This window comes from Fringilla coelebs, assembly GCF_963513975.1.
Source record: "Fringilla coelebs genome assembly, chromosome: Z".
Classification (NCBI taxonomy): domain Eukaryota; kingdom Metazoa; phylum Chordata; class Aves; order Passeriformes; family Fringillidae; genus Fringilla; species Fringilla coelebs.
In genome coordinates, this window is record NC_140031.1 from 49969314 (window position 1) to 49983343 (window position 14030).

At 37.0% G+C, this 14030-nt stretch overlaps 1 protein-coding gene across 3 annotated transcripts in view; it reads left to right on the forward strand.

The window, feature by feature from the left end:
• Positions 1-14030, forward strand: part of APBA1 (amyloid beta precursor protein binding family A member 1) — an 84181-nt gene that overhangs the window by 46033 nt on the left and 24118 nt on the right. For 2 of the 3 annotated variants that reach the window (XM_084224537.1, XM_084224538.1), the window contains exons 3-4: positions 8517-8618; positions 11901-11940. In XM_084224537.1, the coding sequence (XP_084080663.1) occupies positions 8517-8618; positions 11901-11940 (142 nt within the window). The remainder of the gene's footprint in view (positions 1-8516; positions 8619-11900; positions 11941-14030) is intronic. The other variant, XM_084224539.1, reaches the window with a different exon arrangement.

The window sequence follows — 14030 nt, forward strand, 5'->3', positions numbered from 1 at the left end:
GATTTATAATGACTGTTATTATAGGTCATCAAAGAGAGAAATGATGGTTGTAGATGTGCAAAGCATCTGTGTTCTTGGAAGGAAGAAGTAAACAGCACAAATAATTTAGAAGATCTGTAGCAGTTTGAGGAGTAACCTTGTTGTAGAAGGGACTTGGGACTGAGGAGGAATTTTGTTTTTCCCTGAAGAAGAGATATATATTTGTTTTACTGGATTCTTTAATTTAGATGACAACTCAAAAACTGTCTGCTTTTTTTAATGTAGTGTTCAGCTTAGCTGTAAATTGGGCAAAAGTGACCATAAGTGGTCAATGTAATAAAAATATAGTTGGAGCCCATAAATCTAATTGCAAATTGTTCTTCTGTCACCCTCAAGAAAAAAAGAAGAATCTCAGATGGGGGATTTTCAGTGTAACCAATATATGCCGGAGATGTTTTTCAGTCTGATTTATAGCGACCTGGAATTTATATTGACCTGGAAATGTGAGTTTTTACCTTCAGGCAGACATTTTCTTGCCCCAGAAGTATCAAATTGCTGCAGATAAACAATGCAAATTGGGTGCATTTTTTTGCCTTCAGTTATTTTGCAGGTCTACTTTGAAAACTATCCTCAAATTGTGTTAAACAATTTTCTTTCAGAGATAGAGCTTACCTGAAAATATTTTTAATAGTATTGCCTTCTTACTCATGTGATACTGAAACTCATAAGACTTCTTTATACACAAACAACAGTCATTTTTTGTTTAGCTATAAGCTGTCCACTGGAGACCAGTGAAGCAAGAAGAATGATTTGTGATTGAGGCTCATTAAATACAGCAGCCTCCTTTGCTTATTTTCCTAAGAAATTGACTATTACTACCTAGTGCTAAGCATTTGGGTAATACATTCACAGCAGAATGTTTGGTAGGATGCCATTTAGAAGTATCCAGAGGCTATTTTAAGAAGTTAACAGAGGTATTTAGCTAGCCTGCAGCTAGGTGTAGTTTGGGACTATTAGGAAAGACATGCAATGACTGTGACTGTAAGAAACATAAAGATCACTGTATCCAAGTGTACGGATTCCAGTTTTATTCACAGGTTAATCTACCAGGATTATCAGTCATTCTGGGATATTTCTTCTCAAAAGAAGTGTTTGGTAGGGTGTATGAGGAAAGTAAATTGCTCACTCCTCATGGACAATTCTGCTGTAATAAACTCTGGTAGTCCTGTGGAGTAAGAGGCAGGGAGCAGACTTCTGTGAATAAATAAATAGTTTAAAGAGGTACCTGTTTAATATTTAACAATGGAGAATATTAGCTGCCGTGTACCTTGTGCATCCTGGTTTAATGATGCATGTTTTCACTTGAATCAGAGGTGGTCTGGACAGTGAGTTTGAGGGGAAAGTGTACTTGTGTATTTGATAAAAGCTGAAAAATGCTCAGTGTCTTTTGAATAAAGGCAGTAAGAGTATTTTTTTTACATTTGACACACAAATGAGATCTCTACAATTGTCATATATTTCCAAAGTCTGTTTATCAGAAACCTTTTAAACCAAAGCAGATCATCATTTGGATATGATATAATGAAGATCTCTGTTGCAAATACAATAGCAGTTAGAGCTGCACAGCTTCAAGAAGTGTGGCATCAGGAAACTGACCCTTGATGGAAAAGGCTGTGAAACTGCATTGTTGATTCTTGTGGAAGAAGATTGTGTTTTGGGAGTGTGACATAGAGAGATTTTGTTCACTCATAAAATCATGAAATCATAGAATATTTTGTTTTGGAAGGGATGTTAAAGATCGTCTAGTTCCAACCTCCCACTAGACCAGGCTGTTCCCCGCCCCATCTAGCCTGGCCTTGAACACTTCCAGGGATCAGGAAGCCACATCTTCTGTGGGCAACCTGTTCCAGTGCCTTACCATCTTCACAGTAAAGAATTTCTTCCTAGTATCTAATCTCTACCTGCCCTCTTTCAGTTTGAAGCCATTCCCCCTTGTCCTGTCGCTACATGCCCTTTCATATGATCTCCCTCCAGCTTTCATTTAGGCACCCTTCAGGCACTGGAAGGCTGCAGTTAGGGCACCCAAGGCCTTCTCTTTTCCAGGCTGAACAAGGTAGCTCTTGCTCACCATTCTTGTCAGATTCTCCACTGGAAACCAGCTGTGAATGTGCCTAGCCAAGCACAGAAATTGTGGTGTTTAAAGGTCTAAATAGAATACATGCAGTGGATGGTTCTGGATTTGAGGATAAATGTTCATCCACATGTTCAAGTGGAAAGGATTACAGTTTTGTATAGTAGATAATTCAAAATGCAATGAAATATTCTGGAATTTAAAGTGTATGGAAAAAAAGTATCTTTGTTACAGAGCTTTGAGAAGAGCTGCTTACTTAGTTGAGGAAGTACAAAAATATACTGAGAAAAGCACTGAAAGGCTCAAAAAGTCAAGTAGCATTTTTTGAGCTGTGAATTAAACAGAATGGAAGTAGTCTGAATGCTTCAACTCTCCCATATTCAGAAGAAAACAGTGGTTTGGAAGTAGAAATCGTCCATTTGAGAACCAATTACCACAACTTTTTTCTGAGTTCTGTTCAGTTATCCATGGGATCATAGATCTGAAAACCACGTTTTGTTGATGTCCAGGACGTGATTTGTTTCTGCATGACAAGACTGTTTTGCAAAGCCCTGTCACTGGTATTTATAATCTCTGTTCCTGCAGACATTTGAGGTGGTGGGATGTTAGAATAAACCCTAATACAAAGTAAAATCATGTATGTGGGTGATTTAAATTTGTGAAGTAAAAATTCAGAGCTAAAGACAAGTCTGCCAGGTGGAACAGAACTGAGCTGCATTGTTTTGCTTCTCTGTTGTTTTTGGTTATGTATATTTTATTTCAACCCTTGCATTCTCAGTTGCAGGATTTTCTCAATTTTGATACCTCTGTGTTTTCATGGAGATGAATTTGCTTCACTTCTTCCACAGCAGGAGTAATGTATTATTAAAAGGCAATGGAGAAGTCTTTTAAATAATTAAGCAGGCTTCAGTAATAAATGAACTAAGGGGAAAAAAGAGAGAAAAGAATTGAAATCAAGATGAATTTTTTTTGACAGTATATTGCTGGGGTTTTTTCTGATTAGGTCTTCTAAAACTGTTGGTTGAGCACACAAACTAGGTCAGCTTTCCATCATTAAAAATGAGACACCCAGACTTAAGTTTATGCAGGAAAAAAAAAGTCCCAAATTCCTCAACCAAAAATCACTAAAGAACCAAAGCAAACTAAAACACAAAGCATTTTATTCATCAGTCACACAGAAGAAAGCTTAAGTTTAGCAATTAGTCTGCTTGAAGGCTGATGAGTTACTGGTTTTAGGTTATGGTGATGAGTTACTGGTTTTAAGTTATGGTGAGCACTGGATACATAACCCCTTGAATATTGTTTTTTTGATTACATTTTTTAATTACTGAAAGATGAAAGTAACTTGATTTTTCTGTGCTGTTGAAAACTAAAACAGCACTTGCTATAGTTAAAATCTTCTGAACACACAGGAGGAATCCACAGTGATTTTTTTCAGGCTGACACATGAAACTGCAGTGAAAGTTGAATTGAAACTATGGCTAAGGAAGTCCGTACTCAGAGAAGCATCCAGCACTGAATTTGCTCTCTCAAATGGGATTGTTTTTCATTGTCCAGATGGTGGTAAGTGACAGAAGGCTCTGTCTTTGCAGGACATCACCGCCTGGATCGGGGGAAATTCCACAAACCAAGATTTCCCAAACTGCATTTGTTCTTAGATACAGTTGGTCTGTGATCCTATGTGATCTCTACAGCATATCTGATCTATTGCAATTGTTTACCTTAAGCTACATACAAAACATCTCCTTCGTTAAATGTGTAATAAGACTGTTGTACGTGATGTTATCTGCATATGCAGGAATAATTTCTGATGATTACCAGCAAGTGTCTTACCCATAAGCAAATTGGTCATTTCTGTCGCAGCAACTGCATGCGTCAGCTGTTGCATCAGAGTCCTGACCCAACAGTTGCTTGTTGACAGAGCCCCTCACTTCAGATGCTAGCTATCCAGGGTGGTAGTTAAAATGACAAATGGTGTTTATCAGTTGTCCTGGGCACAGAAGGAGCCTTTTGGGGAAATCTCTTTAGGCTGCCTGAAATTCTTCTATAAAAAGGTCCTATAAACAGTAAATCAGATGTGTTGCTCTGAAGGAGTAGTTCAGCAAGTAACCTTGTCTCAGGTCATCTTTCCTATCATGTATGCACAAACTGACGGGGGCAGGTCCTGGACCACCCAGCAAACTGATGGGTGCACACAGTATGTGCAGAGACAGTTATACCAGAACTACTGTACAAAGTTGAATCCACATGTCAGAATTATAAATTGAATTGCGTAGGTTGTGCCACAGTACGCAGGTATGCGTGAAGTGCTAAGTTGGTATCATTTTTATCAAGCTCACCATTTTTAGCACTGTACTTAAAACAAATTTTCAACAAAGACAACTAATAATCATTAGCTTTTAGCTTCATTCTTTATGGGTGTTTGTGCCACCTAAAACCTATGGTCTCAGACTGTATTTTAGTGAACAGAATTTGAGCTGTACAAATGACAGAGGACACTGCCATTACACAGTTGGCCTAAAACCTGGGAGATTTACTGCCATAATTGTCCTGATAAAGGCAGTTCTTGTGATAGAATGCATCTGACTATACTTATGCATTGGACCTGAAGATTCTATAGTGCTTTGACCTTTTCCTGATTCTTTTCAGAGCACTACCTCTAAAATAAATAAAATAAAAAAGCAATTAAACCCTCACTTTATCTGATTGTCTCCTGAGCTGATGTACATGGAGACTTTGCCATACCTGTGCTATAATACCTGCAGGTACACATTTGTATCAAATAAGTAATATCCTGTTTTTTAAGTGAGTCTTGAATTTCTGAAGCATTTGTTGATTTTTCCACACTTATGGTACTATAAAAAAGCTCAGAATAAACTACCTTTTTCAAAACAAAAAATGAACAGTGCTGTTTAACATCTATGTGAGCAACATGGACAGTGGGGTTGAGCGCACCCTTGGCAAGTTTGCCAACACCAAGCCGAGTGGTGTGGTCAGCACACTGGAGGGAAGGGTTGCCATCCAGAGGGGCGTGGGTAGGCTTGAGAGGTAAACCTGACCTGTGAAAGCCTCATGAAATTCAGCAAGGCCAAGTGCAGGGTCCTGCACATGGGCCAGAGCAGTCCTAAACACAAACTGGAAGAATTCTTTGGAGCAACTCTAAAGGTAAGGACTTAGGGATGCTGGTCAGTGAAAAACTTCTTATGAGGGCACGTAGCAACAGGACAAGGGAGAACCACTTCAAACTGACAAAGCAGGTTTAGATTAGATACCGTGAAAAATTCTTTAGGGTGTGGGTGGCGAGGCACTGGCACAGTTCATCCAGGTGCATCTTCCACATCCCTGGAAGTGTTCAAGGCCAGGCTGGATGGGGCTTTGTGCAACCCAGTGTATTGGAAAGTGTCCCTGTCCATGGCAAGGGCAGTAAAATTTAGATGGTCTTTAAGATCTCTTCCAATAGAAAAGATTCTATGACTATGATTCTATGATTTCATCCCCTCTGTCCTAGCCTATGTGACCCGCAAGCTGTACTCTCTTCAAATGATCTGCTGCTAAAAGCATATAAAACAACTGCTTTTATAAGTTTCACTATTTCAGTGTCAGTTACATGTCTCTTCATGAACTGTATAGGAAACAACTGGTTGACCTGGATAGGTTAGATGCAACACAATCCTCTCCTTTCACAAGTTCCGTTACTAAATCCCTCTGCACAAGAGCAAGGAAGGTTTCTCAGGTGGAGTGGGTTGCATGTTAGTTAGAATTGAACAACACCAAAATTGAGATGGAGAATTTTTGGATGTACCAGGTTGAGTACCATAAGAAAAATGTAAGTACATATTCAAGGGGAAAAAGGGGTAGCTGTCAGTGTTTTATTGCTGCACGTAAAAAAAAAATTAATTCCATTGATAGACCTCTGTGCCTAATAACAGTGTGCATCATGTGACCTTACTGTGCTTGTTCTGATAACAATTTAGGCTTCTAAAACTTGCTTTGTTAATAACAAATGGCAGTGAAACAGCTGCTAAGCCTTTATTTTAGACTTTGTTTAGAGCAGCTGTGCAAATTATCTATCCAATATGATCCATCAAAATATTTCTTGTTATTGCTGTGACTGCAATCTTTCCTTGTACATTATATAGAGTACCTCTAAAGCATTTTGGTGTCAAAGAGTGTTAATTTTTCAAAGAGTGGACTTTCCTGTACAAATGTTTTCAAGGACAGCTCTCATGTCCTGTCATGCAGTAGACTTTGTAAGATGTTTGGTATTTGGGTTTGGTAGTTCTGGTTCTTGGTTGGGGGGGGGCAGGGTGGTGTTTGTTTGGTTGTTGTTGTTCAGGGAGTTTTCTCCCCCAAAACACATATTTGAGCTGAGCACGTAGAAAGCCATGTAATGACTTAGTTCTGATACTTTATAGATAAAAGTACCTGATAAAGGCACTTACAGTGCTACTAGAGTAACTGCTAGTACATTTCAAATAATGGGCAATTTCTTAATGCTAATTGTCTGGTTTAAATGAAATCGTTAATCTTTATCCTTCAGTGTGTGAATATGAGAGTTTTCAGCCATTGTAAAGAGCGCTTTTGTGTATGTGTATATTCACATATCATGCTTAACTTGATTTCTTTGTTTCTTGTTTAAAGCTAATGCTACAACGTCTAGATGCCATTATTGCATTGATAGCATAATGCACCTTTTAAATTTATTTCTAGTGCAGAAATACTGCATAATAATAAGAATATGAGCACCATGAAAACTTTTCCTTATGTCAATAGGAGTTGCCATTTGTGCAGTTGCATCACTGTGACACTGTTGACTGGTAATTACACAGCAACTCAAGGGAGCCTGTATCTCTCCCATAGCCCCTGCTCACGTGCTCTGTGTGGCAAGTAATTCTTCAGTCTGATGGTGCAACTGCATGCCAGGTTTCTGGGGATTGTTTCACTGCTGCATCTTCTTCTGTCTTGCAGTTGTGATTCAAAATACAGGGAGGTGCAGGGACTGCTCTTTAACACATGAGATATCTGTAAAGAATTGCTTCTTAACTCTTTGGAAGCATTTATTAGTTAACTATAATTTTAATATTATTTATTATCTGAGAGAGAGGAATGTCTGTAAAGAGAAAGAAGTGGTGAAGGGACTTAGTTTTTTTTGTTTCATTTCATATCTTAGGGAGGCTAAGAGACACTTAGATGTTTGGGGTTTTAGTTATTGTTCCTGGTTTGGTTTTGTGGGTTTTTTGTAGACTATTTCATGGAACTCAGTTTTTCAGCTGCAATAGATGCAGAGCATGAGGGTGGAGCTGCTGCCAGCTCTGACCACTGGAAATGTACCCCATTTCTGATATGACTCATTGTCTCAGAGAAAAGCTATGTCATACTGTTCATGAAAAGAAAAGAATAACCTTTAACTTGTTTTGCCATCGGTGATGAACTGTTGAGCTGGCACAGCTAGAGCTGCATTCTTCCTATGTTGAAGGAGAGTGTAGAATGCCAGGGCTATTGGGCTGAATACCCAGCTGTAGGTGAATGCTACATTTCCCTTTTGAGGATTTCCATTTTGGCTTGGGCGGATAGATTTTGTAGGTATCACCTTAAAATCTGCCTCTAAAAATGCCTGCTGCGTAAAAGCTTTGTACTCTTTCATTTTGGTCACCTTCATCAGTTCCACATTTTGTGTTCTTGTGTCACACCCTCATACCAGGGCCCCCTGCTCTATACTTCAGATACTTTGCTACAGTTTTTTCTCATCACCAGCATTCATTAGGAATTGTCTATGATTAGAATATCCTTTCCCAGAACTTTCTTCCCCTTTATCAAGATACTTGTGGATCAATCACATAGACAGTTTCTCCACTAAATTGTTTATGGAAAAAGGAGAAGAATGAGGAAATCTGATCTAAAGAGCATGTACTGAGCTGACAGCACGAACTGTTGAATATTTTCCAAGTCTTTACTGTATCTAGATTGAGGAATCCCAGTCCTTGATTACACTGGTATTGAATTGTCATTGAATATATTAATAAATTATTGAACACATCAATATTACTCTGCACAGTTCATAAAAGTTGTTTTCTAAGATAATGGAATAACCTTTATGGACAACCGCTGTGACCTTCCTCTGCTCAGATTAGATTAGTTTAGCACTTCAGGTTAATAATACCTGAGGGCCTGTGTGCTTATGGGGAAGTGTCAGTCTGTTATTAATTTCTCCCAGTTTGACAACTAAAACTTTAGCTGAATCCCTGTGTTCTGCATAAGGTCAGATCACTTTTCTCCCATCACAGCTTACTCTTCAGTGACTTTATGTTTTCTTTCTTAGAATGTCAGAGCACAGGATGTAGAAAATGAAACAGTAATTTCTACATCGGGCACTCACAATAACTTTTGATTTTCTTGCCATGTCTAGTCTCCATCTCCAGGTTCCTCTTCACCTCGTGGTGCTGAATCATCAAGCAGACAACATCACCAGGATGTCTGCAGTACAGCAGAGGCTTCCACTAATAAAGAGGTAGAGTAAAACCTTTTTAAAGGCCACAGTTTGGTTCAGGCTGCTTATGCCTTTTAATTTTCCTTGCTCCCTTGTACCTGTGCAATCCCTTTTCTTCTTTTTTCTTTCCTTATGCTTCTTTACCTTATGCTTGCCCAGCTGTCTGACTGAATTTCTAACATACTGAAGACTCTTTGTCATGGCATTTCTGACTCTGTGTTCAGCTGTCCCTGAATTTGTTTAACAGGCTACAGGGTATCGATTCACCAAACAGCCAACATCCCCTCTGTAGCAGAGACAAAACAAGGAGGCTTTTCCTTTTTTCTGCCCACTAAGAAAGAGTATTTGTCAGCCAGATAAAAAAGTGCTTATGGTAAATTACTACATAATAAATTATGCTGCTTAATATTTTGTCATTGTAGAAACTGGTCTGCAAGTGATTCTTAATCAGAATTCAATTCCTGACTCCAGTGTTGTCATAATAAAGCTACATGGTTTGGGGTTTTTCCCCTTACCTGGTAGTGCTTTAGACTGCAGTACTTCCTCCAAAACAAAATAAGCGTGAATAGAACTGCTCACAGTGTAAAAAGAAAATACTTTTGAAAAAGGATTTGGATTTGGATAGAGTGACAGGTTCTGTAAACAGAAAAATCTGCAAAAATTTGGTTTATTTGCCTTTTTTTCAGAAACTTGAAAACAATCTAGGAACTACCATAATAAAATATCATATTTCTGCTGATAGCAATGGATGCGTTATTTTCCAAAATTAAAAACCTGACCTACTCTAAGTGGATTAAAAATGAAACACAAATAATCCATTCATTCCTTTTTACTTTTGCAATTATCAAGAGATAGAAAAGCTTGTATCATGTATATAATTGGGCCACTCTGCAATTGCATTTACAGGAAAATGAAAAAATTTCAGAAGACTGAAGAAACCCGTAATTTTTCATATTCTGAAGTTTTCAACTATAGATCATGCCTTTAAGTTTTCCTCTGCTTTGATGTTAGCATGTTAAAACCTTAAGCATTCTTTGCTACAGACTTTATTACTGTGTATTTTATATTTTAGCTATATTTAGGTATCAGTAAATTTCTCCAAAGAAAGAAAACAAACAAAACACTGTTGATTTCAATTATTAGGATGTGCTTACTCATAGCTACAGAGGTGGTAAACCAGGTTTCACTGTAGAATGTTTTGGGCTATTAGTTTCCCTCAGATGGGGAAAAATTCCCACTTTAGTATTTCTAATGCAAGAATGAAAGTGATAGAACTGCCTCATAATTTCTGGATTTTTAGGTCTTAGAGAAACATTTTTATTAAATATAAATTTATAATAGCAGATGGCAACAAGATTATTGAAAGTAATAAAATATTAATGACCTTATGAATATTTCATTATTCATGGCTATGTAAAATTAAAAGGTGTAGGTTTCCACCTATTGGTAACTTTACCTGTTACTTTAATCTTCTAATGGTTTTTGTAGAATGCCTTTCTACCTGGGTAATGAACAAGAAAAATTATATTTGTGAGTGAGAATAAAGACATATATGATGGTGGTTTGCACCACTCTATCCTGAAAATAAGTTAATTGCTAGTTAAGGGTGCTGAACAGTTGCTAAGTCCATATTAAAGATTTTTGTTCCCTGCTTAAAAAGGAATATACTTTGTAAAGTATTTATGTATGTGAGCTGTCTCTTGTTTGTAGGGGATTTGTCCTCTATCCTGTCAGAGCCCAATGTTTGAATGCCCCCTTTAGCACTACATCAGCAAGTATTAGAAACAGTTGTTGGAGTCTGTATGGATAGGTGGTCCAGTAGGAGCATTCATCTGAAGAGGTGAAAGAGCCACAAATGTGAAAAGGCATGCCAGTGTTCTCACAGCAGGCTGAAGTGTTGGCAGCAGCAGATCATTGATTATTGACATCTTTATTGATGCTAGTACAGAACCTGATGGACAGGATTCTTGGATTCTCAACACAGTTTAGTAATTTTCATAGGGAATGAAAAGAACTTAAAGCGTCCAGAGGGCTCAGTTGTCTGTGTCACATGCCTTTTGTTTTTAATTCACAAATTTTATTTTATAGCAAGACCTGCATCGTTGGTTAAAAATATTATTTCATATATAAATTTTCCATATCTTACAAAGGAAAAGACTTCTTGGTGTTAAGGCAGTCAACCTCTTACATAACTGTCACCTTTCTAGTTTTACCCGAGTTTTCCACTAGTACACAGACCCTGGTAAGTTGCCTGTTGCAAAGAAAAATAATTTGGCATATATTCCTATGTGTATAATCTGGAACTTAGAATTATTGAAGATTTTATGCATTATTCTGATCATGTGTATAGATTTTCTTTTAATAGAATGGTATTAAGCAATCATTGGAGGAGTTACTGCTAGTACAATCAGTCATAGATTCATTAACTATCCACTTACCTACCTATGATAGCAGCAGGTATTTCAGGATATCCATTACAAATTATATAGTGCCACACACAGTTTTGTTTGATAAATTTTTTGTGGTTTATGTTATTATTTAAACAAAGTGGTGAACCTCACTCACTGAAAGTTGTAGCCATCAGATATCTGAAGGGTTAATCTCGTAGTATTTCACAGAAAATACCAGTAGGATATATGGTATTACTTTAGTGTGTGTATTTATGTGCACAAGTCAAGATTCTATTTATTCCTTCACTATTTATGTAATTGGTGTTACCAAATGTGTTTTTGTGCTCCATACCATGTAAGCACAGCTGGTGCTGAGGTCATGGTATAATCTGGTCATCCCAGAGAATAGAGGCTGCTCCCTAACCTGTTAAAATATAGAAAGTTTTTTGTAGGCACTGTTAATGTGAATGATACACCTAAAACCATTCCTAATGAATAACTGTACTTTGTTAAGGATGGTTTCAGTCATGAATTATAACAGTATTCCTGCATGCATTTATTTCTAGTTGGAAGATCCAGTATCTTTGAGGTATTATGTACTTTCCTCCGTATTTCTTGATTATTAAAAGTAGTGCACCTATTGGTAGATAATTAATGCACTAGTGAAGACCAGCAAGTAAGTGAAGTCGGTCTTACCATATTGTCTACTAAATAGACACGAATGGAATACATTGAATTTACTTCAGTAGGTGCTTAGAGCTTGAAAAAAATAAAGATAAATAATAATAAGTGGTTCTGTCTTTACTAATAACTATGGCTAATTAAAGTTCGGGTATTTTTGGCACGGAGAAATTTTTAATGCATATTTGTGCATGCTATGTTCTGTTTGAAATCCTTTTTGTCTTAATTACAGTCCAGAAAAAGCTTGGCTTCATTTCCAACGTATGTTGAAGGTAAGATAGTTCTACAGTTTCTAAATGTTTTTTTCACATCAACAAACACACCTGTCTTTATAATGCATAAAATTTTATTTTTATTTGCTGAATAGAAAAGCTACTAGGGTTGGGTGTACTGATTTAGATTAAATTGTGTCTAATTTAGAACCTGAGCTAAGTCCTACTGTGCTCCTTCAGAAATTCAGAAACATGGAGCTTTTTAGTGGTGTTTAATTCATCGTTTCTGCATCGCTTTTGCTGTTTTTTTCCCTCAGTATCATTTAAAACACTGATTTCTTTATGGTATTTACACAACACATAAGAATGTGTGTGAACAAGGAAAGCAAACTAAGCAAGAAGACTGTAGTGCTCTGTCTGGCATTGATTTCAATCGGCAGGCTCAATCTAATCTCAGCTGGATTTATGGGCAGGCCTGCCAGTGAAAATCTGCTTCGTTTAACAACTACTTGCCTCTTAATTAAATACTGCATGCCATCTCAGAGTTAAGGTTTCAGTAGTGCCAAATTTTTTCAGAACAATGTGAAAAAGTAAGTTAACTGTCACATGAATTGCTGTTGCTTTTTGTATGAGTGTGCATCCTGCGTATACTGCAGGAGGAACACAAGTTGTGTGCAGTTATGAACGTTATTGGGACTTCCTCATCACTCCTTGGATTGCTTTACAGTGTACTGTGTTTAATTGACAATGTGATCATTTTTGTTAGACTGCAGATTGATTGTTGTTTTAGTCTTCAGAGTATAAGCTGCCTGTTTTGGAGTCTCTGGCCATAATGCCAGTTAGTTCATAGCTAAGCATTGGAATTTTGAAAACAATGAAATATCTCTCTTAGAATTTAAGTTCATCTCCTATTGATAGTCCTGTCTATCAAGGGATTATATTCTATAGGAATATATATCTATATTTTAATGTATATCTATATTTTAAAAGTAATTATCTCTGCCTTAAGAAAAAAAATTAATTGTGCACTAAAATTTTCTTGGTGGTTGGTCTAGCACAAAATTCCTTAAAATTACAAATGTTCCATTTTTATGTACCAGCAGTCCAAGGAAAAATTTGCCAGCACCTATACTATGTTTTCATTGAGGTAATAATTTTGCTGCCAGAGATAATAAAAGGTGGAGGTATTCTAAAAAGCAATGCTGTCTTTATTTTCACCTCTTATGCAATCGGAGCATTACCTCTTTTGAGGTTTAATATGCACTTTGTTAGAGTCTTACACCTTTGCCCATTCCCCCCTCCCCCCCCCAATTTTAATCAGAAATTGTGCTATAAAGGGTTTTGCACCTCTTTAGTATCGTGGTGGAAGTGGTGAAAAAGCCTTGATGTGTAGAGGAATAAATAGCAACACATGGAATGCTGTGTGATTTCTGTGTAAATACATAGTACTTCCAGATGCATGAATTTCTCTAAGGAAATAACTCAATTTCTTTAGGTCATGTGCTTACAAGTTCATTCTGAGAATTTTCAAGATACATACTGCCTGAGCAAACTGCACACTGGAGATGATCATCTTAAATTTGCTAGCCATAAATTTTTGTATTTAAAAAAATGATAAGGAAGACAAACCTGCTCACAAGATTTATACATGTGCTTCTGTCTGTGTGTATAGTTTCAGTGTGATGTTTGCCTCCAGCTCTTTCTTTTTTATTTTAATCATAGTAATGACTTGCTTTTCCTTGAGGCCAAAGCTACCCATGCTCATTCTGAGAGGTTGTTAGTCCTATAAGTTATAATTAGAACAAAACTGGCATTCTTATTAGTAATTTGGAACTTAAAGCCCCATCACTTTATAGTACAAGATACCCCTTGATTTTAGAGGAAAAAAGAAAGACAAACATAAACACAGGTATTTTGTGGTATAATGTGAACATATTTACCATGAGCATTCTTTAATATGATTTATATTCTCACTTGTCTTGAACAACAATTGTTTTCCCTTACTTCTAAGAACAGGAAGTTTCTTAAGTTAACCAGCCTCTCTTTTGGATCATGACAGTTTTAACATGGTTTCAAAATGGAACATTTTCATGCATAGAATTTTTAGATAAAGTTGCCAAACACCAAAAATCTTACAAGTCATAAGTGCT